This window comes from Myotis myotis, unplaced genomic scaffold, assembly GCF_014108235.1.
Source record: "Myotis myotis isolate mMyoMyo1 unplaced genomic scaffold, mMyoMyo1.p scaffold_m19_p_61, whole genome shotgun sequence".
NCBI lineage: Eukaryota > Metazoa > Chordata > Mammalia > Chiroptera > Vespertilionidae > Myotis > Myotis myotis.
The window spans coordinates 328944-352911 of NW_023416370.1; the positions used below are offsets into that span (position 1 = coordinate 328944).

Sequence of the window (23968 nt, forward strand, 5' to 3'; positions counted from 1 at the left end):
GCTCTCGGACCCGCTCTCCCCGCCACCACTACAGACAGACTCTACCTTAATGGTCGACGAAGTCTTGGAGCCTCCTTTCTGCTCCCAGAGGCTTTTCTTGCTCATGTCTCCAGCTACAATGTCCTGGGGACAGAAGGAGGACACATCACCCCTGTTGACTGGGGGCCCGAAGCCCTGGGCCCTTCTCTCCTGCCCACCTGCTCCGTGAGGAGGGCTGAGAGCCCAGGGAGAGGCAGGGCAGGGCAGGTTGCACCTTCTGCCTTCACTCTGCCAAGCACCTTTCTCCCCGCTGCCGTCCACGCCCAGGGCCAGCCTGGAGGTCTCAGCCTGGGTGGCCCTCCCCGGGGAGGGGCCTACCTTGCAGGAGGGGCTCTTGGCAGCAGACTGGGCCTGCACCTCTCCCGTCTCCCACCGGCTCTTGGTGCTGGCCACAGCCATGCTGGGCAACTCGATGGAGGGCTGGCGAGCTAACTTGGAGTTCCGGCCAGCAGTCTACAGAGGAGACAGGCCCCAATGCCACTTTAGTGAAGAGCCACGTGGGACCCATCAGAGAGCCCAGGGAGCATGTAGGGGACATCCTCTGTGTCTGCATCTCCCCAGCCGTGCGTTCCCCTCCCAGGGCAGGAGCAAGGCTCTGAAAAGGTGTGTGCTCCTCCATCCAGTGTACTTGCAAAGCTCCCCTTGTTCTGTAGAGCATAGGTGATGTGGTGGGACATGAGACAGACCTGGGGCTATCCTCACGCTGCTCAAGGCATAGGGCTGGGAGAGGATGGGATGAATGGAGGGGTGTTGGCTGGATGGAGGGTGTTGGTTGGATGGAGGGTTGTTGGTTGGATAGAGGGTGCTGGTTGGATGGAGGGTGTTGTCTGGATGGAGGGTGTTGTCTGGATGGAGGGTGCTGGTTGGATGGAGGGTGTTGGTTGGATGGAGAGTGTAGGTTGGATGGAGGGTGTTGGTTGGATGGAGGGTGTTGGTTGGATGGAGGGTGTTGGTTGGATGGAGGGTGTTGGCTGGATGGAGGGTTGGTTAGATGGAGGGTGTTGGCTGGATGGAGGGTTGGTTAGATGGAGGAGTGTTGGTTGGATGGAGGGCTATTCGTTGGATGGAGGGTGTAGGTAGGATTGAGGGTGTTGGTTGGATGGAGGGTGTTGGTTGGATGGAGGGTGTTGGCTGGATGGAGGGTGTTGGTTAGATGGAGGAGTGTTAGTTGGATGGAGGGTGTAGGTTGGATTGAGGGTGTAGGTTGGATGGAGAGTGTAGGTTGGATGGAGGGTGTTGGTTAGATGGAGGAGTGTTAGTTGGATGGAGGGTGTTGGTTGGATGGAGGGTGTTGGCTGGATGGAGGGTGTTGGTTGGATGGAGGGTGTTGGTTGGATGGAGGGTGTTGGTTGGATGGAGGGTGTTGGCTGGATGGAGGGTGTTGGTTAGATGGAGGAGTGTTGGTTGGATGGAGGGTGTTGGTTGGATGGAGGGTGTTGGCTGGATGGAGGGTTGGTTAGATGGAGGAGTGTTGGTTGGATGGAGGGTTTTTGGTTGGATGGAGGGTGTAGGTTGGATTGAGGGTGTTGGTTGGATGAAGGGTGTTGGTTGGATGGAGGGTGTAGGTTGGATGGAGAGATCGATGTTGGTTGGATGGAGGGTGTAGGTTGGATGGAGGGTTTTTGGTTGGATGGAGGGCGTTGGTTGGATGGAGGGCTGTTCATTGGATGGAGAGATGTTGGCTGGATGGAGGGTGTTGGTTGGATGGAGGGTGTTGGTTAGATGGAGGTATATTGGTTGAATGGATGGGTGTTGGTTGGATGGATGGGGATAGGTTGGATGGAGGGCTGTTGACTGGATGGAGGGGTGTAGGTTGGGTGGAGGACTGTTGGGTGAATGAGAAGAGCTGCATGAACAGAGTGGTGACCCAGTAGAGCAGGAAGGCTAAGCATACCTCGATGGCCTGGGTGTACTGCTCCAGCCGGTCATCAATCTTGGAGATGGGCAGGGCTGGCTCGGACCTCTTCACACTGTTGCTGGAGGGTAGGAGAAGGGTCACACCCTGTGTCCCCTCACTGGGCTTGTAACCCCACCCTGAGCCCCATGGGAGCTCTCTCAGGCCCCCCATCTCCACCCCCTCTCTCGACCTCTCTTGGAGAACCTCGAGTCCTAGCCTGGGAAGCCATCAGGGTACACACCTCTTCTTGATGGAGCGGCTCAGGGACTCGGTTCTGTCGATGAGCTGTGCAGGGCGACAGAGAAGGAGCCTTGGAGGCCGAGCAAGGCCTACCCTCTACCCCTGCCTTGATGGTGTTCTCTGGGTGCTGGGTTCGGGGAGGGCAGGGGCCCGGGGGACGGCAAAGAAAGAGCAGCAGTGCTCCCTGTTTGGGCTGATGTGGTTGCTTCCGGGGCTGGGAGGAGGGAGAGGCAGCAGCCTTGGGGCTTGACCTACCTTGGTGCTGGGGCTCAGGGGAGGCGAGCTCGGCTCGGTGGTCTCCTCCAAGAGCAAGGGGCTGGGCGCCCTGGGCCGCTGACGTTGCTGGTGCTGGAAAGGAAACATCTGAGCTTATGGGACCTGGATGAGCACCCCCGCCGCACCCCTCCTGCTCCACGTGGAACCTACTCTCTCCCTTGGCTGGGCCTCAGGTCCTTCCCAGCCCTGACATGCTTTGGTTCTGGAATTCTCTGCAGCAGGACTAACCATGCAGAGTCACCCCCCGCCCCAAGGATGTGGGGGCTACACACTGCTAGCTCTCTGGGGGCTGGTCCCACAAGGCCACGGAGTGAGCAGGCAGCAGAGACGGACACAACCCGGCCCTGAGGGACACCACCGTCACCTCCTCAGCCTCCTCAGCCTCTGCTGGGCCCGGGCTGCCCCGGCCGGTCTCCTCTGGGCCCACGGGCTCTGCCTGCTCTGGCCCTGGCTCGTCCTGGGGCTCGGAGTCGGGGTTCAGATGTAGCTCCTCCAGGTTGACTCTGCCTGGATGCAGCTCGTCACCATTCTGGTGTCTACAGGGCCTGTGGGAGGAAGAAGGGTGCAGGCTGACCAGGGGTCATCTGATGGCTTGGTTCAAGTCCCTTCCCACTTCCCAGGCTCAGTTTCCTCATCCCTAAGACGGGGCTGGTCAGCCCAGCAGAGTGCTAAGGATCCTCGAAGCCCAGGCCCTGGGTGAAGGGGCTGCAGGAACCTACGATCCAGCCCCTCTCCCTGGGCCCCTTGGGAAGCAGCCCCGACTGCCACAGCCGCACTGAGGGCCACCCCATGCCGAGGCTCCACCCGGTCTCAGACTCTGGATGGGCTCCTGCCTCGTGTCCTGCTTCCCCTCGCCCACCCTGTAGCCTAGGCTGGCCGGTCCCCGCGGCCGAAGGCACCCTGCTCTGAGCGTGGCCCGTGGGCCTTGGGGAGGCGGCTGTTGCGTGGAGTGAGGTGGGGTCTGGGGGTGGTCTAGGGGTTGGTCAGCTGGCGGACAGGCCAGGGCAGGCCCCAGCTAGGACGCATCCTGAGGAGGGGGGCTGACTGAGCTGGCCACAGGGGAGGGGGGGGCCAGCCTGCTGGCAGCCAGTTGCTCTGCATTTGAGCGGGACTGAACCTGGAGAAGAAGGTGGGAAATTCTCGAATTTTCCATGATTTCAGGCCCCTTGGTGTTGGTGCCAACCAAGACCCAGACCCACCGCCCAGGGTGGGCCGGGGTCCAGCCAGCGGCAGGCACACAGAGGGCCCATTCAGTGGCAGTGTTTGGCCGCAGGTGTGGGGGTGCAGGGAGGAGAGCCCGGGTTCTACGGAAGAGCCAAAGCGCCCCCTGCTGTTGAGAATGCCGGCCCGTTGCTGGCTGGGGAGGAAGGAGCCAGGGTGGCCGCCCTGCAGACCCCAGCCCCACTTCAGAAATGCAGAATGTGCCTCAACTCACAGAGGCAGATGGGGAACGCCGGGGCCCGGAGGGGGTGGTAGGCAGGAGGCTGAGGCAGGACCAGGGCCCCAGCTAGGCAGGCGGCTCGTGAGGGGAGGGAGTCTGCTTGTGGGGACGGGAAGGGCTCTCAGCCACAGCTCAGGCTGCTTGGAGGCCCGGGGAGAGCTGGGGGTCTGGTGATACTTGGGGCGAAGGGAGATCCTGTTCCCCCATGGAAGCTCCTAAGCAGAGCTGGGACCCTGAGCACATGGGGGCCTTGGGCACAGCCTGCACAGCTCAGAGAAGAGCTCAGAGCTGGGGAGGGGGGCAAGCTCGGGGAACAGCCCCCAGCCCTGGGCCCCGGGGAGCTCGGCCCCCACCCCCGTCCGCTCCGGTTCAAACCGGCAAACACGTCTGCACATCTGGAAAGCTTGTCCCCCAGGCCGCCTCGCGGGCCCGCACATCTGGAAATACCTGCTCCCCTCCGTGGGAATGGAGGCCAGCCAGCCCCGAGGGAGGAAGGGGCGGGCGCGGGGGCCAGAGCCTCCATTACGTAAGTGGGCTGCAGATGTGTGCTGATGTGGCAACACCGCCGGCCGCAGCTGGTCTGGATGGGGCCCAGGGCCCTGGGGAGCCCAGGAATGAGATTTCCTCACCGCTCCCGCGGCCCCTCGCCGCCGCCTTGCCGTCTCGTTCTCTTCCTCCCTTTCCCCCATTCCCCCTCCCAGTCGTGGGGCCTTTTCGGGGGGCTGGCTGGGAAGGGGAGCAGAGGGCTATTGCTCAGGCATGTGTTGGGGGGCTTGCAGAGCCTGCCTGAAGCCTCTCTCTCGGCGTTAACCCCTACTTGCCTGGCCTCCTGCTCCCCCTCTGGGCTCTTTCCCTGCAGGGGCTGCCGCAGCTCTGGCTTCTGGGCCCAGTCACCGAACCCCTCGTCCTCCTCCAGTTCTGGGGCCTCCGAGGCCTTCAGCCTACAGGGGAGGGGGGTTGGAGGGGGAGGGAGAGCAGAGAGGCCGAGCTAGGCCAGGGTGCAGGGCAGGCAACCTCTACCCACACCTCCTCCCACTCGGACCATGAGCCATGGAGGCGCTCGCAGGGCCGGACCAGTTCTGCCCAACATCACAGTGTCCCTAGGGGCAGGACTGTGTCCCCCCACAGTCTGGAGCTGCCTGAGGCCAAGGCTGCACCTCACCCCATTAAGGCAGGGTTCCCCAAGACAAGGCTGTCTCTACCCCATCAGTTTACAATTCCCTAAAAGCTGGGTTCTGTCTCCCACTTTGGTCTGGCGCTCCCTGAGCGCTGGGTTCTGTCTCCTCCTTTGGTGTGGGGGTCCCTGAGTGCTGGGCTGTGTCTCCCCCTTTGGTGTGGGGGTCCCTGAGTGCTGGACTGTGTCTCCCCCTTTGGTCTGGGCTCCCTGAGCGCTGGGTTCTATCTCCCCCCTTTGGTCTGGGGGTCCCTGAGCGCTGGGTTCTGTCTCCCCCCTTTGGTCTGGGGTCCCTGAGTGCTGGGCTGTGTCTCCCCCTTTGGTCTGGGGGTCCCTGAACGCTGGGCTCTGTCTCCTGCCTCAGCCCAAGTCCCTGCGTGTGGGTAACCAGTGTCCATCTGCCCTCCTAGCTGTGCCCCAGGGCCCTGCCCGGCTCCTTCCCTGGGTGCAGGGGGAGCCTCTGCACCCCGATCCCCTTTGCAGGCCGGGATCCTGGTGCAGGTCGGCTCCCCCTGCCCCCAGCCTCTGGCAGCTCTGCCTAGAACCTGGCCCAGAGGCAGTGACCGCTGCAGGACCCCACCCCGCCCAGGGCTGCTGACTCGGAGAAAACGGAACAAATGGGCCTGGGAAAGGGGCGATATTGGAAAAACAGCCCAGCCCAGCCCAGCCGGGAGGCCTCCTGGGCCTCGGGCTGGCCAAGTTGGACTCGGTGTATGTGAGTCATCGGCAGCAGGGAGTGTGGGCGGGGGGCTGGGGGCCCCGGGCTGTGCAGCTGGGGTCAGGATCAGTCCGTGCAGGGCTGGGACCACTCGAGCTGGCCAGCGCTTGCACCCTGGGAGGGGGCTGTGCGTGACTCTGCTGGCCACAGGCCGGGGCGCCCCTCACCCAGAACACGCCACAGTCCTGCTGCAGCTCTGGGCCTGGCCCCCCGGTCGCATTGCTGTGGGACCCCAGGGTAGAGCCTGACCACTGCGTCCCCCCTGCCTGGGGTGCAGGACCAGGGCAGCCGCTGGGCAGCTTACAGCTCCTCCTGCTCTCGGGGCTCCGGGGACGGGCTGCCTCCGTCCTGGTCCTGGGCCCTCTGGTGCCCGTCTCGCTCCCGCCGACGTCGCTCCCGCGCGGCCTCCTCCTCGTCGTCCAGGCTCCACTGCGTGGCGAGCCTGGGGACATGGAGACATGGTCCCCCTCGGCCACAGCTCGCACCTCCTGCCCAAGCGGGCCCCGGGGCTGCCTGTGGGGGGCTGACGGCCCCGGGCCTTTCCAGGACTCAGTTTCCCCATCTTCCAGGCAGAGGCCATGGGAGGTGGTTGAGAAGTTGCCCTCGGCTGGAAGGAGATGCCAGGGTTCTGCAAGCATCTGGCATCTGTGTGGGCCTTGGTGGTGGAGGGGCCCTGGGGTGCAGCCTGGACCCCGGGCCTGAGCAGAGCCAGTGTGGCTTTGACCCCAGGCAGGGAGGATGTGGACAAGGGTCCCTCGGTTAGGAGACCTGGCTGTGGCCACCAGATAACCCTGCCATTGCCCAACCTGAGTCAGGGGCTTAGGCCTCGCCAATCGGGCACTGCCAGGCTGGGCTGGGCCAGGCAGGGCAGAACCAACTAGGCAGCCGCCTCGCCCTTGTCCACCCTGCGGGGGCCCCTTCCGATCCCCCAGGAGCATGCTGATTGGGGAGAAAGTAGCCCACCCAGGGCCCAAGGCACAGAGAAGGGGTGTCCCGCGGAGTCCGCTCACCAACACCACCCCACCCCTCTGAGCCCCCATGGAGCCGAGTCTCTGGGTTGTTTCAAAGATGGAAAACAGACCCACTGCAGCACCAGGCACAAAAGAGCTGCCCCTCACTCAGGGCGACAGCAGGCTGGCCTGGGACCAGGGTCCAAAACCCACCGCCTCTGCCCTGGCCCAGCAGACCCAGACCCTCAGTGTTCAGCTGGCATGGCCCTGCCCACCCCACCTTGTTCCCTTGCAGCCTGGGGAGCCCTGGGTCCCCACTTCTGCAGGGCACACTGCCCCCCTCCCTCTGCCCCACACCCAGGGTCCCAGCCCCTCCTGCCTGTGTCCGCTGCCTGACCCCGCAGCTCTCAGCTCGCTATCTTCGGGCCTCCGCCCCTGGGCCTCCGCCGCCAGCGTGATCTAATCTCTCCTAAGTCTCCTTGGAGCCTCTCAGACAAAAGCCAGGCCCTCCACAGCCTCAGCTCGGGGGCCCACTCCCCCCTGCGGCCGTGGGATTCTGGCCTCCGCACCCCCATCCATCCGCCTCCCACACTCCCGCCAGGGCTCCAGGGAGCCCCTGATTCCCCACACCTGGTCCCATCACATGGCGCCTGGCCCTCCAACCCCCCTCCCCGTCCCCCGCTCCAGGCTCTGGGAGGGGGCTGCAGGCCCCTTCTGTGTGGAAGGCAGAGCCTGGGGTGCTCTTGGGGCTGTTGGGGACCTGGGGTCCCAGGTCCCTCCCCTCTGTGCAAACCAGCAGCCACTCCAAATGGTGGTGGGAGGGCTACCCTGGCTGGGGGGCTATCTTGAGACAGCTTGGGGCGCCCCAGGAGGACACCTGGGAGGGGTGAGACGGCCACTTTGCCCCCTGGCTCCGTGTCCACGCTGCCAGGGGCCTGTTTGTGTTGTGGTGCTTGGGCCAATGCGTGCTGTTTGGGGGTGTGCGGGGGCCCGGGTGGGGTGTGTGCGAGGCCCCCTCCCACACAGGGCCATTCTCCTGCTCCCCAGACCTGTGCACCCAGTTCTGAGGGCTGGGACCCGCAGGGCGCAGAGGCCACACCATGTCCAAGGTCTGGACTCAGGTGAGGTCCCTCGGTTCACCCCGCTGGCCATGTGTCCTGGCTGCAGAGCCCCCAGCAGACCTGTGCTGGCTCCCAGCACACATGGCCAGGCTGCCTCGCACACAGACCACACGTTCTCCATGAGCCCCACACAGACTCACGTTCTCCATGAGCCCCACACAGACTCACACGTTCTCCATGAGCCCCACACAGACTCACATGTTCTCCATGAGCCCCACACAGACTCACACGTTCTCCATGAGCCCCACACAGACTCACGTTCTCCATGAGCCCCACACAAACTCACATGTTCTCCATGAGCCCCACACAGACTCACATGTTCTCCATGAGCCCCACACAGACTCACGTGTTCTCCATGAGCCCCACACAGACTCACATGTTCTCCATGAGCCCCACACATACTCACATGTTCTCCATGAGCCCCACACAGACTCACGTTCTCCATGGGCCCCACACAGACTCACATGTTCTCCATGAGCCCCACACAGACTCACATGTTCTCCATGAGCCCCACACAGACTCACATGTTCTCCATGAGCCCCACACAGACTCACACGTTCTCCATGAGCCCCACACAGACCACACGTTCTCCATGAGCCCCACACAGACTCACGTTCTCCATGTGCCCCACACAGACTCACATTCTCCATGAGCCCCACACAGACTCACATGTTCTCCATGAGCCCCACACAGACTCACATGTGCTCCATGAGCCCCACACAGACTCACATGTTCTCCATGAGCCCCACACAGACTCACATGTGCTCCATGAGCCTCACACAGACACACGTTCTCCATGAGCCCCACACAGACCACACGTTCTCCATGAGCCCCACACAGACTCACATGTTCTCCATGAGCCCCACACAGACCACATGTTCTCCATGAGCTCCACACAGACTCACGTTCTCCATGAGCCCCACACAGACTCACATGTTCTCCATGAGCCCCACATAGACCACATGTTCTCCATGAGCTCCACACAGACTCACGTTCTCCATGAGCCCCACACAGACTCACATGTTCTCCATGAGCCCCACACAGACTCACACGTTCTCCATGAGCCCCACACAGACTCACATGTTCTCCATGAGCCCCACACAGACTCACATGTGCTCCATGAGCCCCACACAGACTCACATGTTCTCCATGAGCCCCACACAGACTCACATGTTCTCCATGAGCCCCACACAGACCACATGTTCTCCATGAGCCTCACACAGACTCACGTTCTCCATGAGCCCCACACAGACTCACATGTGCTCCATGAGCCCCACACAGACTCACATGTGCTCCATGAGCCCCACACAGACTCACGTTCTCCATGAGCCCCCACACAGACTCACATGTTCTCCATGAGCCCCACACAGACTCACATGTTCTCCATGAGCCCCACACAGACTCACATGTTCTCCATGAGCCCCACACAGACCACATGTTCTCCATGAGCCTCACACAGACTCACGTTCTCCATGAGCCCCACACAGACTCACGTTCTCCATGAGCCCCACACAGACTCACATTCTCCATGAGCCCCACACAGACTCACATGTTCTCCATGAGCCCCACACAGACTCACATGTGCTCCATGAGCCCCACACAGACTCACATGTTCTCCATGAGCCCCACACAGACCACACATTCTCCATGAGCCCCACACAGACTCACGTTCTCCATGAGCCCCACACAGACCACACGTTCTCCATGAGCATCACACAGACTCACGTTCTCCATGAGCCCCACACAGACTCACATGTTCTCCATGAGCCCCACACAGACTCACATGTTCTCCATGAGCCCCACACAGACCACACGTTCTCCATGAGCCCCACACAGACACATGTTCTCCATGAGCTCCACACAGACACATGTTCTCCATGAGCCCCACACAGACTCACGTTCTCCATGAGTCCCACACAGACACACATGTTCTCCACGAGCCTCACACAGACTCACACGTTCTCCATGAGCCTCACACAGACACACACATTCCCCATGAGCTCTTCACACAGCCCCGCGTAGACACAGAGCGTAGACCCTTCCCATGTGGGCCTGGACCCCCTCGCTGTGTACACACATGCACACACACACACACACACACACACACAGACGTGCATGTGCAGATCAGACGTGGGAACAAGGTGAGCACGGAGTGGCAGGTCCCAGCACTGTTTACTGTTTGCTTGCTGTCGCCCTGACAACAGCCCTGGGAGAGGCTAAGCCTCATTTGCTGGGAACATCCTCCCTGAGGCCCCTCCAAGGGTCACCCCCCATTCCTGCCACTCCATGGGACCCCCTGAGCCCTCCTGAGGGGCAGAGTGAGGGTGCCGGGTAGGGGTCTCCCCGTGTCTTCCCAAAGCCCCACGCTGGGAGAAGCCACCCCAGCCGCAGCCCCTGACCCACAGCCCAAGGACAAGGAGCCTGCTGGGCCCCTTCCCTCCGCCTCCTCCCCCCTCTCCCTCCCCACAGCCCCAGGATGTGAGTAATGCGGCCCCTCCTGGCCCCTCCCATGACCTCAGCCCCTCACTGATCCACAGCTGGGCCCAGTTCTGGGAACTGAGATGGGGGTGGCTCTCTTGGGGTGGGGTGGGGGCCCCTGGCCTGGGAAAGGCGCCCCCGGCCAGAGGCCCAGACCCCTTGGCACGCTCAGCGGAGCTGTCAGGACGCTGGCGACAGCCGGCCGCCTGTGGCCCCAGCTCAGCCGCTGCAGCTGCGAGGGATTTGCTGTTCCGAGCAGATGCAATTAGGCGATTTCCTGTGTCTGTGCTGGCTCCGCGCTGGAGGCCCAGGGTTCAGCCCGGGGGGCGCGGGAGTGGGCTTGGCCCCCCTCCCAGTCAGGCTCCACCGCGGGGCCCAGCCCCACCGCCTGCACAGACCCAAGGCCCTCAGGCTCCAGGCTCCCGGCCTGAGGGGGGTCCCTGAGTTCAGGGGTTGCCCCTGCTGGCCGGGTCCATTGCCTACTGGGCCCCAACTCAAAGCACGGCCCCCCTCCTTCCTCCACAGCCCCCAGTCCCCACCAACTGCTGACAGCGCCCGTTCTGGGCCAGGCCTGGCCCTCCCAGCTGTCCCACCCCCTCCCTCTCCTTCCTCCCCTGCCCGCAGGGCTGGTTCCAGAAGGGGCTTCAGGCCCTGGTCCTGTCTCGACTCTGCCCCCTGCAGGCAGCTAGTGGGCTGCCCCCTGCCTCTCTGAGGCCAAGGTCTGCTGAGTCCTGGGAGAGCTGGGGCTTGAGTGCAGGCGGGGGCCACAGGGAGGCCCACCAAGGAGGAACGTCTCCTTCAGGCCCACAGGGACCCTCCTGGCCACAAGGCCCCTGACATCACGGGCTGGGGGGCCGGAAGGACTAAGGCGGTGGGCTGGTCCCCCCTCCCTCGTGCCCAGCCTCCCTGGGGGCTCACACCAGGGGCTGAGTGGACACTGCAGAGCAACAGGCACAAGTGAAGGGACAGTGGAGGGAAACGGCCTCTGAGAGGCCTTCTCAGGGCTGGTTCTGGGGGTGGCGGCCAGCAGCCACCTCTACCTCGGGGAGCAGAGGAGAGGGCACCCCTCGCTGGTTGTGCAATGCCGGGTCCTGGCCCAGGCCGGGGAGGGTCTGCGGGCATGGCACTGCCCGGGCTGGCTGTCACTGTTGTGGCAGGGCAGCTGGTGAGGGGGGTGGAGGGCGGTGGGAGCAGAGCTCTGAGCCAGCTAGGGAGCAGGTGGGTGGCAGGTGAGGCACAGGAGCTCGAGGTGCCCTAGGCGGGGGGTGTGGGCACGGCTGCAGCTGCTGGGACCCACCCCATTCCCCTGGCACCGCTCCAGCTAGCTCCCCCCAGCAGCACCTTTCTGAGGGTGCCCGCGCCTGGCTGGGCCGGGCGACGCGACCCTGTCCTGGTGATGATGGCAGCCTCCTGGGCCAGGCAGATACCCTGCTGGCACCCCACTGCCTGGGGAAGGTGACCTGAAACTCGGGTCAGAGCTGAGCAGGGGTTTGTGGGCCAGGGAGTGGGGAGAACTAAATGCAGGAGGAAGGCCAGAGGCCCGTAGACCCCAGGGTGCTGAGGCAGGTGGGGCTGCCGTGGGGAGATGGGCAGAGGTCCCGTGCCCCCCCCCGCCCCCCGCCCCCAGGGTGGAGCTGCCTGGCAGGTGGCATGCTCGCACAGGTGAGCGTTCTGGAAGGAGGCCCAGCAGGGATGAGGAGGAGGGGACGGGACAGGCCCAGATGCCTGCCCCCCACACCCTGGGGAGCCTGAGGGGGTAGGTTTGGGGGAGGCGCAGAGTTGAGCTGGGGCTTGCAGAGAAGGGGTGCGTGGGGACCCCCTGGAGAGGGTCAATGGGGAGGGACTGCCGGTGAGGAGGGGCAGAGCTCTGGGGGTGAGTCCCCAGGAGCAGGGACGGCCTGGAGCCCTGCCTGGGCTCTCTGCTCCCGTCACGCGCCTCCCGGCTGGAGCTGAGGCCGCCCAGTGGGTTCCTGGACAGTCATGGTCCCACCACCCCTGGCCTGCCTCAGTGTCCCCACATGTGAGGCCCAGGGAGCTGGTAGCTCCTCCTGGCCCCCCCACCCCCCTCCATTGCAGTCACTCCCAGGGTGGCTCCAGGATTTGGGAAGATTCTAGGCAGATCCGCTGAGCTGAGGCTCAGGGTCACAGAAGGCTCCTAGCAGGGAGGGGTGTGGGTGGATGGTGACTGGAGGGGGACGTGAGGTGGGTGGAGGGTGGAGGGAGGGCTGAGGGCCAGCCATCCCTCGTCACCCCAGGAGGGAGGGCACAGGAAGGCCTCCAGGGTGGACGGGAGCTGGGCCGTGGCCTGGCTGTGGGCTCTCGGACCCACCCCTTCCCGGATAAGACCCCAGGCCCGGCCTCTGGCTCCCGGTCGGCACACAGGGGCCCTGACCTCGGCTGGGTGACCCTGAGACGGTCCTGGCAGGCCGGCTCCAGCTTCCCCACTTCGGCTGCTGGGGGGCGGGGGCGGCCTGGGCCAGGAGGAGGCTGGAGCTCGGTAGGGGCAGGCCTGCCATGCCCCACCCGGCGTCCCTCCTGGCCCTGAGAGCCTCCTGGAGGGGACCTCTGTCTGCTGAGCGGGCTCCCCGCAACCAGAGTGATGGCACTCCAAGGCCTGGTGGGCACAGGCTGCCCACAGAGCCGGGCCCTGGCTGGAGCACCCTCCAGGCCACCAGCCCCAGGCTGGGGGCGACAGGGGCACAGTCCAGGCCTCTGGGATCCCTAAGCTCGTGGGAGAGAGGCTGCTGACAAATGGGGTCCCATCTCTGGTTGTCGGGGAGCCTCCCAGAGGAGGGTCAGGGGCATCAGCTCCTTCCCAACCCCCAGGGGAGGCGGGCGGAGTGAGCTCAGAGCCGCGCCTCTGGGAGAGGGCTCAGCCGCCAGTTTGTGGGTGTCTTCACACCCACAGGGACATCAACCCTTGCGGTCTCTGTGGGGCTCTGCTGGCCCCTCTGCCCAGCACCCCCTCGTCTTCCCAGCAGGCAGCCCTTGGGGGCCTCTTGTTTGGGGGGGTTGCCCTACCCAGAGCCACCAGAGCCAAGGAACCCCCTTCTGCAAGTCTTTCCTGGCCGCCCCCCAGAGAATACCAGGGGGGCGCCCCAGCCTTCGCTTCACCTGGGCCTTGACCCCATCGGCCTATGGTGGCTCCCAACCCCACTATGTCCCTTCTCCTGGTTTCTGAACCCTCTCTGTGGGGGCTACCGCCGCAGCCCCTCCCAGGCCAAGCTCCCTGCTCTCCCCAGCGACACCCGATATTGCCACCTGCTCCGTAATCTCGTTAAGGTCCTCAAATCCCTCCTCCCCAGGCCGGGTCCAGGCAGCACCCCCCTCCCTGCTCCGCCAGGTGCAGGGAACCCAGAGGGGGTGAGGTTTCCTCCGTGCCGGCAGGTTAGTTTCTGCCAGGAAAACCCCACACCCTCAGTGGCCCCGGGGCACGGAGGAGGCCCCGCTCTGGGCTTTGACTTGCCAAGGGAGTAGCTGGCCGGGAGTCCTCTAAGCAGCACCCGGGCCTGTGACCGGTCTGGGGGGACAGGGGACACGACGTGAACAGGAAGGGGCAGCAGGTCAGCGCTCGGGCCTCTGGGAGACCTTCCAAGGGGGCCGCGGCCAGGGGCGACTGAAAGGAGCCCTCGCCACAGCCCCTCTCTCCCCCCATGCTCCCCAGAGCCCAGGTGTGAAGCCCCTAAGACCCGCAGCCCCTGCACCTCCTATGGGGGCGCCCTCGGAGGCAGTGGTGTCGGGGGGCACTAGCTTCTATCTATCCCTCCCGCCCACGTCCTGTCCGCAGCCCCTGCGAGCTGCCCTCAGGAACAAGCAAGACCTCATCCCGGACTCGGGGGCACTGGGGTGCCTCCGACGTGGTCATCCCCCGAGCCCCCACAATGCACCTGGCCTTTGGTTTCTGCCGCAACCTTCCCCCCACACCTGTGATAGGGTGGCCTCCTTGGGACCCACGCGGGTCCTGGGGACCAGGCTCTGAAATACTGTTGGGGTGACCACTGTCTGCGCCTGCCTAACCTCCCCCCCCCCCCCAGCCCAAAGGCCTCCCAGTGGCCGGCGGACCCCCACCATCCGCCCAAACAGCCCGAAGGGAAGGGTACCTCCCTGGAGCAGCCGCCACCCAGGTGGCCACAAGTAGGTCCAGCCTTAGGGGCCCTGTGACACCGAAACCTTCCTCAGAGGCACTTGGACCACTCGCAGGCCTTACTTTACAACCTGGGGAGCCCTGGACCCAGGAGACCCTGCGGAGACTGGAAATGGGCCCTCGGGCCTCCCGCCCCTTCACCCCAAGCTCCCCGTCAGAGGGGGCCTCAGAGGCTGGGTTAGGGACCGTCCACCTCCGCCCAGAGCAGGGTCCAGCGTGCAGCCAAGCGGCTGTCCCTCGCTCCGGCCGGGTGTCCTACCTCTCGTGATGTGCTCCGTGGTCAGCCTCTTCCACACCTCAGCCCCCATCCGCCCTGACCAGCCACCCGGCCGGGCTCAGGGTCGGAGGTCAGGCCTCCCCCCTTCGGGTTCTCTGGCCTGCAGGCTCTGGCAGGGCTGTGCAGGGCTGGCCCGGCCTTCGGCCCTCCCTCTGCCCTCCACACTGCACAGGTCTCTCCATCCCCTCCGTGTCACTGACCACGCGCTGCAGGGCCGAGGCCAAGTGCCACGCAGCCCCGAGACCTCCCAGGCGCCCCGCCCCTGCGCTCAGCATCCTGCGCACCAGACGTCGCCCCTGCCCCCCCGGACACCCACGCCCAGCGTGGCTCGGCCCGACCTCCTGGGACTGGACTGGGGGCTGACCGCACGGCCCCCCGACGGATCGGCAGCCCCGGCCGCACCTCCAAGTCCAGCCCAGCCTCCAGGAGAGCCGGGCGCTGTGGAGCCGGCTGGGACTGCCTGGCACAGCTCTCGAGCGCTCACGAGGCCAGGCCTTGGCACGTTCCCTGACACGCGACTGGTGGCTGGCACCGGCTGGAGCCTCTCCATCCCTCTCCTGGTTCTGCCTGCCCAGTGCCCAGACCCACCGCACACCCCGAGCCCCACGCGTGGCTCTGCCCACAGTCGCTGCCGAAACGCTTCTCCCGTTGGTCCTGCCCCGGGGTCTGAGCACGGGACCCAAACCTGGCTGCCCACCTGGCACCAGACCACTTGTCTGTCTGTTCCGCCTCTGCCCTCCCAGGGAGCCCTCGACCCCCAAGTGCACGAAGCAGCCAGACCCTCTGCCGGATGCCTCCACATGGCATCTGCTCCCAGAGCCCTGAGCACCCGCCTGGCCCCCAGCCTCTCTCTGAAGCCATCCTAGCTCCCCGGTGCCTCAGCTGATTGCTGGGCGGGGGTAGGGTGGGGGGGGGGACAGAAAGATCGGGGCTTTGCCACCAGCTCGGCCCTCATTCGGTCTCCATCCTGCCACCTCCTGTCTGTGTGTCCTCGTTCTGCAGACCCAGAGAGGAGGGCAGGCCCCTGACAACCCTGGGCCTCGCTTCCTGGGAGCACACACGGGAACGTGGGGTGGACAACAGTGGCCCCATGTCCCACCGGCTGAGGTCAGGTGGACACGCCCTGGCCCTCGGCCCTGAGGTCCCGGCCGGAGCTGAAGGCCAGCATGTGGCTCCTATGGCCACCCTCCCATCAGCCCGTCACCGACGAGGAAACTGAGGCTTAGAGGTGCAGCATCTTCCTGGGGATGCCAAACCCACAGCCCCCAGGAGCAGGTGGGGGCAGCAGGCAGTGGCAGGCCGGGTCCCCACTCGGGGCTCAGCCCAGGTGCAGAGACTCCACGCTGCGCCCCCACCTTTCCCTCCACCCTCTCTCTGTCCCACCTGCCTCCACCCCCCCCCCCACCTGCCCCGAGGCGCAGGAGCAGGCACTAGACCAGCCGTGGGCAAACTACGGCCCTCGGGCCGGATCCGGCCCGTTCGGCTGTTCTATCCGGCCCGCGGAGCCGGAAGAGCGGAGGGTTCTCTTGCTCTCCCCTCCGCTCCTTCACCAGCAGCGGTGTTAACATGTATTAGTTCACACAAACACTCCATCCATGCTTTTGTTCCGGCCTCCGGTCCAGTCTGAGAACCCATTGTGGCCTTCGAGTCAAAAAGTTTGCCCACCCCTGCACCAAATGGTGCTGCCCACCCCCTGGGGTCACCACCTCCCCGCCTGCCCCTCTGGTCTTCCTCGGCTGTGTGGGGACAACATGGGGGGCCCGGCCAACATTGGGGCACCCATGGCCCCTCAAGCACCCCATCTCCCGCCTCATCCATCCCTTCTCCTCGTTGCTTTCACTTGGCCTCTCCCTCCTCCTGCCCCTGTCCTGGCCCGTTTTGGCCCCGTCCTGGCCTTGTCATTCCAGCCTGTACAGTCGGTCCCTGTTCCCAGAGTGGACCCCTCTTTCTGCCGTCACAGTGGCCCCCCGTCCCGACCGCTTCTCTTCTCCCACCACCTGGACATGCCCTGCAGAGTCCGCAGGGCACAAGGCCCCTGCCCCCAGCCTCACCTCAGGACCCATAGGCAGCAGCCCTCCCTCCGGCCACCCTCGCACCTACTGGGATGTGCCAGGGTCTGACCCCACTCAATGCCCGGGGCCCTGCCCCTCGGGGCCTGCCAAGGGCCTCTCGCCCCTGCGCTCCCACCTGCAGCCGGGTGCCCGCCTGCCCCGGGACACCTGTGTGGGCTAAGCCCTGGCCACCAACCTGAGCTGAGCTGCTCTGAGGGTGACGAGGGGGTCCTGGGGCCTGGGCCCCTCCAGCCATTCCTTGGGGCCAGGAGCCCCGGGGCACCCTCTTGGCGCTCTGGCCAGGGGCTGGAGCAGCTTCAGGTGCCCGGAGCACCCTGGCGCCGCATGCCGCTCTGCCCTGCTCCTGTTCCCAGGCTGCAGCTGGAGCCCGGCCTGAGCCTCAGCCGCTGGGCTCCTGCCCTGACGCCCTGCCCAGGGGGCTGGGCCACTTGGTCCCCATGCCCCCTGCTGCTGGCTCGCCCGCTCCTGGGCAGCACCCGCTCTGGCTGACAGACCCCGGGTCCCGGGGCAGTGCCGCCCACCCAGCGCCCGGCCCTGCCAACGTGGGGGGACACCCCACCCCTGGACCCGGGCCTTGGGTGGGCCCGAGGCGGCCACGCCCCTTTGGACACTGTGGTTTGGAGGCCTGGCTCCCCCAGCCCCTTCGGCAAGCCCGGCGGACTGCCGGCCCCATCCTTGCCCTGCTGGCCACCTCGGGCTCCCCGGAGCCTCCGGCAGGGCGGCCGGATGAGAGCCGGGCACGGAGGACTGGCCCTCGGGGGCGGCAGAGAAGCCCCCACCAGGGCTCCTTCCGCCGGCAGAGCCTCCCCGGGGACCGGGAGCCCGGATGCCATAAGAACGCCAGCCTCCGTGCTCTGTGCCAGCCCAGCCCCCACCTAACAAAGCCAGGCCCCACGACGGGAGGACGAGGCAGGAAGCCCAGAGTTCGGTGACTTCGGGAAACAAGCAGTCGGGGTCCTCTGCCTCCCTCTCAGCGTCCCTCACAGTGGCCTGGCCCGGGGGAGCCCGAGGGGAGCCTCGAATCCCTGAGGGGTGCAGGGGGCAGAGGGGGATGCATGTGCGGCAGGGGGCACTCCTGGGGTGGGGGCAGCCAGAGCGGCCAGCTTGGCAGATGGTGAGGAGCTGGAGTCTGAGCGGCCACAGGACTGGCCGCAGCCCCAGGAAGGAGCCAGATTTAGACGAGAAATAGCGGCTGGTGCCCGGCTTGTCCCAGAGAGAGTCCACGTCCCCACTGGCGTCCCCTCCCTGCCCGGCGCCGGGGTGTGGGTTCTGGGGAGCCCAGGCAGCTCACAGTGAAAGACGGGGTGATGCGGGGGGCCGGGAGGCACTGCCCACTCCCACCGCGGCCCTGGGCGAGGGCAGCCCCTCGGGTCCTGGCTCTCACCTGTCAGACCCACCGTGAGGATGCGGCGCGGAGGGTCCCAGCCTGGCAGGGCTTCGCGAGTCCCTGTGGGTGTCACTGGGTCCCGACCTGGAGGGTGTGGGCTCCGCACCTGCCCGTGGGCACCTCCGTGCCGCTCAGGGCTCTGCTCACAGTCGTGGGGCAGACATGGCCTGTCTTCTTTATAAGGGACTCTCCTGCTCCCCACATCCCACAGGGGGAGTTCCCAAGGAGTTCCCAGGGACACTTCCTGTGCCCCAGCCACTGGCCAGCCACCGCAGGCCCTCCTGCCTCGTGCCCACGCCTGCCCCCACCCTCAGCAGAGCCGGGGGTGTGCCATCCGCACCCTGTCTGTGCCCCCTGCTCCCCCAGGCAGCGGCAGCAAGCTCCTCAGAGGGCTACAGGGTGACCCCTGGAAGGACAGGCTCCACAAAGGACTCCAGGGTCCTCCGAGGAACAAGCACATGGGGCTGCCCGGGAGCAGGGCCCCGCCGACCCCGGCCCGGTCCTGCCTGGTGGCCGTCCTTGAGCTGAGCCGCTGTGGGGCTGGGAGAGAGCCGTCACCTGGTGTTTCCAGGGGCCTGGAGCCGGAGCTGCTGAGCCCACGCTCACCCCGTCCCTTCCTCCTCCCAGAGTCCGGGCTGCGGTGGGCCTGGGGATGCCCAGAGATGCCCATCCCAGAGCTTGCCAGCACAGGAGGCAGGGAGCCGGCGCGTGGCCTGGAACAGGAGGACAGTCCTCCCAGCCTGGGGGGAGCCTGGCAGGCACCTGGAGGAGGCAGCATTTCAGCTGGGCCTTAGATGCCAGGAAGGGCTCAGGAGGAGGAAGGGCATTGCAGGCGGCTCAGAGGGAGTGGTGATTGTGCTCTCAGCCTGCCTCCCGCCAAGCCCTGTGGGGTCTCTGACCTTTGCTTCTGCCCTCTCTCCGCAGCCCTGCGAGGCAGGTGCCACCCACCATGACTTTACAGAGAGGACAGGGCGCTGGCCCGAGGCCCAAGCTGGCAGGAGCCAGGATTTGAGTCTGGAGAAGTGCTGAGTTCGAGGCCAAGCACTCCCCAAGGCCCCGGTGCTGCCCACGCCGAGCTGGTGCTGAAGGTGCCCGGCTGCAGGGCCCAGTCCCACCCTCTGTAAAGCAAGGGTGCCCGGGGCTTCCCGAGGCCAGTGGGCTGCAGGCGAGGCCTCGGGGCTGTGCGAGGAGGAGCCTCCCTCCTGGGAGCCCTGGGCCAGGCAGAGCCCCGGCGCCTCTGGGGCAGAGCGGCACCTCCTGAGGCCCAGGGCGCAGGTGGGAGAGGTGGAGCCCCGGTGGGTGCGTGCACCTGCACACGGCCCCGCCGGCTTGGCACCCCTCACCTGCCCACAGCGCAGGGGCAGCTCCTGCTGGGAAAGGCTGGGAGAACCCTGCCCAGGGCTGGCCTGGCACAGCCACCTCGGCCCAGGCTCCGTGGGTGCCAATCGTCTGTGGGCGGTGCCGGCGCGGACATCCTGCCCTGCCCTCCGTGCCCGGGCTGGGCCGGGAGGGACCTACCTCAGGAGGGTGTCCAGGCCCTGTCTGCTCTGGTTCCTCCTCAGGCGTGCCGAGCTGCTGGTGCTGCTGGTGGCCGCCTGGCCGGCGACCTGGCCTGACCCCCACCCTGGGGACGTGTGGCGCCTTCTTCAAAGGCCCGCTGGCCCTGGTCTGCTGCCCTCCTCCTGCTCCTCCTGCTGCAGCTCGGACCCTTCTCTCCCCCTTCTCCTTCTCTTCTCTTCTCCTCGCCTGCCTTCCCTTCTCCTCCCTCACACCCTCTGCCCTGTCCTTCCATCACCAGCTGCCCTCCCCTGTCTGCTCTCTCTGTCTGCTGGTCTGTCCTGGGCCCTCTGGCCCCTGGGGGGCTCCTGGGCTGCCTCCCTCTGGGCTCTCCAAATGCCCCCTGTCCCCCCTCTTGGGGCCTCTGGACTCTGTGGGTCTCTGGGCCCCCTCCCCCTTCAGGCTTAGCAGCTGCTTCCTTTCTGTCCCCCCCCTCAGCCCCCCAGGCAGCCCCCCTCGGTCTCTTCCACCTCCAGGGCCCCCTCCTTCCCAGGCGAGTAAAAATGTCAGAGAGGAGCCCTCCCAGCCCAGCAGCCGGGCTCAGTGGGACCTGATGGCTACCCTGCCAGCCGCCCCCGGCCTCACTTGCTCCTCTTCCTCATCACCTCTGCTCCCCTAGCTCAAGGGGTGCCTGGTCCCACATCTGCCCCCCATCCCTTCAAGCCTTTCTCCTCGCCTGGCCTGGCCTGGCCCGCGTTCTGGCCTCCTCTCCCTCCCTCCTGCATCTGTCTTTTGGGTCCAGCTCCCCTGCCTGCCCGCTCTCCCCCTGCCTCGCCCTCCCCTGCCCTGCCTGCTCCTGGGCCCTCGGCACCTTCCCTCTCATTCCCTGTCTCCCTGGTCCCAAACGCAGCCCCTGTCTCCTCTTTTCCCTGTGGTGTCTCTCTGTCCCTATCTCTGTCTCCCTCCCTCCCTCCCTCCCTCCCTCCCTCCCTCCCTCCCTCCCTCCCCCTCCCTCCCTCCCCCTCCCTTCCTCTCCCCTCCCTTCCTCCCTCCCTCCCTCTCCCTCCCTCCTCTTCCCTCCCTCTGGGTGCTCCATTTTCCTTTGTTTATTCCCAGCCCTCAGCTCCTTTTATCACCTCAAGGGGGAGGCCGGGCACCCCAGGGATCCTCTCTGCTCCCCAAATGGGGAGGCTCTGCCCTCCCCGGCCCCCACCCCCAGCCTGCCCTGGGCGGTCAGAGCAGTGAGACCCCCAGGGGCCACCACCAGCCAGCCTCTCTGGGTTGGTGTCCAGGCTCCTGAGAAGTGGCCACTGGGCACAAGGTCAGCGCGGTGCCCTGGCCAGCCGGCCGTGGCCCCTGGCCCTTTGGCCAAGGCCCCGGAGAAGCAGCCCAGCCCACTGTTTGTCTGGTTGGGCTTAGTCACCGTGACTCACTGGAGGCTAGTGGCCGGACAAGGCGGGGACGGGCCCACTCGCGGGGAGGCACCGAGGGAGCAGCCTCCCACACGGGGCTCGCCCGCGGGCCAACATGCACATGGCCCCAGAGGTGGACACCACTGCGCCCATGGCTCAGATGGGGAAACTGAGGCTCAGACTGGATTCCAAGGTCTCAGAGCCAGGGCCCGGTGGAGCCAGAACCACAAGCCAGGCCTGCGGACTGCTGGCTGCCTCGGCATGGCCCAGAGACGCCGTCTGTGCCTGAGGCCCGCCTGCCCCTCCAGGCCCAAAGCCACTCCTAGGGGATATGTGGGTGGGCAGAGGGCAAGGCGAGAGGGCAACATGGCGAACGGGTCCCTGTGTGAAGGCAGTTGTGTTGAGGTGGCGGCAACAGCCGGAAAAATTCCACATGGGCCCGTAGCTCGGTCCGCAGTGACTCAGGTGGCGGCGGCTGGTGGAGACTCCGTGGGGGTCAGGAAGTCCATGGGGGTAGGGAAGTCCCCCCAGCCCTGTCCCCCCACCCCCCACCCCCGCCCACACGCAGGCTGGGTCTCTTGGCGGGCCCTGGAGGGGAGCCCAAGCCTCTTCCCTTGCCCCGCACAGCCCAGGAGGAGCTAAGAAGTGGGGAGTGCCCACGCTGGCCCTGCGTCCAGCCAGAGTGTGGAGATCTCGGGGCTCTGGTGGAATGAGGAGGAGGGGGGCGCAGGGCCAGGACCCAGCAGGTCGCCTGGGAGGTGAGCCTGGGCTTCACGTCCATCTCAGCTGGCCCACCACTCCCTTGCCTCCTGCTCTCAGTTCTGGAACCTCAGTTGCCGCCAGGACTGAAATCTGCCAAGGCATATTTTGGTTCAATAGCAGGAAAAATATTCCCACCGGGGAAGGCTGCCTTGGGATTATGGGAAGTCCCTGATTTTAAGAACTTAGAACGGACTCACACAGCTTCCTGTCGGGAATATTGGTGAGTGAGAGGTGTCAAGGACAGATCTTCACGTGCAGTGGCCATGACTCATAGTTTTACAACCAGGGCATGTCCTCACAGGGACAATAAGGTTGAGTATTTGACCTCAATACTATTATTTGTCCATCCATCAATCCACTCATCCTCCCATCTGTTCACTCACTCACTACCCATTCATCCTCCAGTCCATCCTCTATCCATCATTCATCCATCCATCCTCTATCCATCATCCATCCATTCATTCATCCATCATCCATCCATCCTTCCATTCATCCATCATCCATCCATCCTTCCATTCATCCATCATCCATCCATCCTTCCATTCATCCATCATCCATCCATCCTTCCATTCATCCATCATCCATCCATCCTTCCATTCATCCATCATCCATCCATCCTTCCATTCATCCATCCTCCATCCATCCTTCCATTCATCCATCATCCATCCATCCTTCCATTCATCCATCATCCATCCATCCTTCCATTCATCCATCATCCATCCATCCTTCCATTCATCCATTATCCCTTTATTCCTCCATCCATCCTCTATCCATCATCTATCCTCCATCCATTTACCCACTCATCCATCCATCAATCCATTTATCCATCCTCTCTCTATAGCTATCTGCCTTTCCATGTATTATTTATCAATCCATCAATTTTTCAATATATCTAGATATTCAATTATTCATATAAACACAACATATCCTGCAACTGGGTACATATGTATTAACGGATGCTTGAAAATAAGAACAATATATCATTTCATCAATCTATTCATTCAAGTGTCTATCAATACATATGTACCTATGTTCATCTATCTCCCTTCCCAAGTCTTTATTGAGTGAGTATCCATCTATCCAACTATCCGTTCATTCATATACACATACATATATACATACATGCATTCATACATACATCCAGCCATCTATCTACATGTCTTAATACATATAAAACACTTATACGAAGCATTCGAATTATCCATCAATTTGGAACACAATAACCACTCAATATACGTCAATTACTATTATTTATATGTTCATCCATCAATTTGTGTATCTACTTGCCCAGCTACCCAACCAGTGAATTATCTGTTTATTCTTTAATACATCCTTCTATCTCTTTAAATACCTCCTATCTCTTTATATATTCTTCTGTCCTTACTTTTATTCAACTCTCCAAATATTTTGGTGTTTATCCATCCCATTCCTACATCCATTCATATATCTGTCCAGCCACCCCTATGTCCACCCCTCTTTCCATCTAGCAACTCATACACCCTACTGTGCATAAACACATACACGTATGTCCTTCCTTGTACATATTTGCCCATCATGTTACCCTGAAGCCACCCCGAAGAGCTAATGCTTAAAGCAGTTGCTGATACATCGTAAACCTTGAATCAATGTTGCTTACTATTGTTTTCATCCATCCAGTAACCCATATCTCACCCAACCATTTATCTCCATATAACTGTCCATCTATCCATAGATTTTTCAACAAGTTTATTAAACACTGTGTACATGTTTAGGTGCTGGGAATTCAGCATTAGTTAAGTCCCTGTTCTCTCACAAGGCTGACATTTTTGTGGGAACAAAAAAAAGTAGATGTTTACTGTAATAGATCAGATGATGGTAGATGCCATAGAAAACGTAATCCGGGGTCTGAGGATATGGAGAACTGGAAGGGATTGGTATGTTGTATATAATAGTCAAGAAAGCCTCCCAGGAAGGAGTCGGCCTTTCCTTATTGGAAAAGAGACTTGCCCATTGGTGGGTGAAAGAGAGAACAGTGAGTGCAAAATTTCTGACTCAGCTGTGTTTGTTCATCACTCTATCTCTTAAATAGTTTACCTAGCGTCAG

At 63.6% G+C, this 23968-nt stretch overlaps 1 protein-coding gene across 2 annotated transcripts in view; it reads right to left on the reverse strand.

The window, feature by feature from the left end:
• LSP1 (lymphocyte specific protein 1) overlaps window positions 1-23968 on the reverse strand; it is a 33537-nt gene that overhangs the window by 4056 nt on the left and 5513 nt on the right. Inside the window, exons 2-9 of one of the 2 annotated variants that reach the window (XM_036315789.1) lie at window positions 6090-6227; window positions 4715-4834; window positions 2817-2997; window positions 2432-2524; window positions 2178-2221; window positions 1934-2015; window positions 358-492; window positions 46-123 (exon numbers count right to left, since the gene is read on the reverse strand). In XM_036315789.1, coding sequence (XP_036171682.1) covers window positions 46-123; window positions 358-492; window positions 1934-2015; window positions 2178-2221; window positions 2432-2524; window positions 2817-2997; window positions 4715-4834; window positions 6090-6227 — 871 coding nt within the window. Of the gene's footprint in view, window positions 1-45; window positions 124-357; window positions 493-1933; window positions 2016-2177; window positions 2222-2431; window positions 2525-2816; window positions 2998-4714; window positions 4835-6089; window positions 6228-17002; window positions 17204-23968 lie in introns of those variants that run through there. The other variant, XM_036315788.1, reaches the window with a different exon arrangement.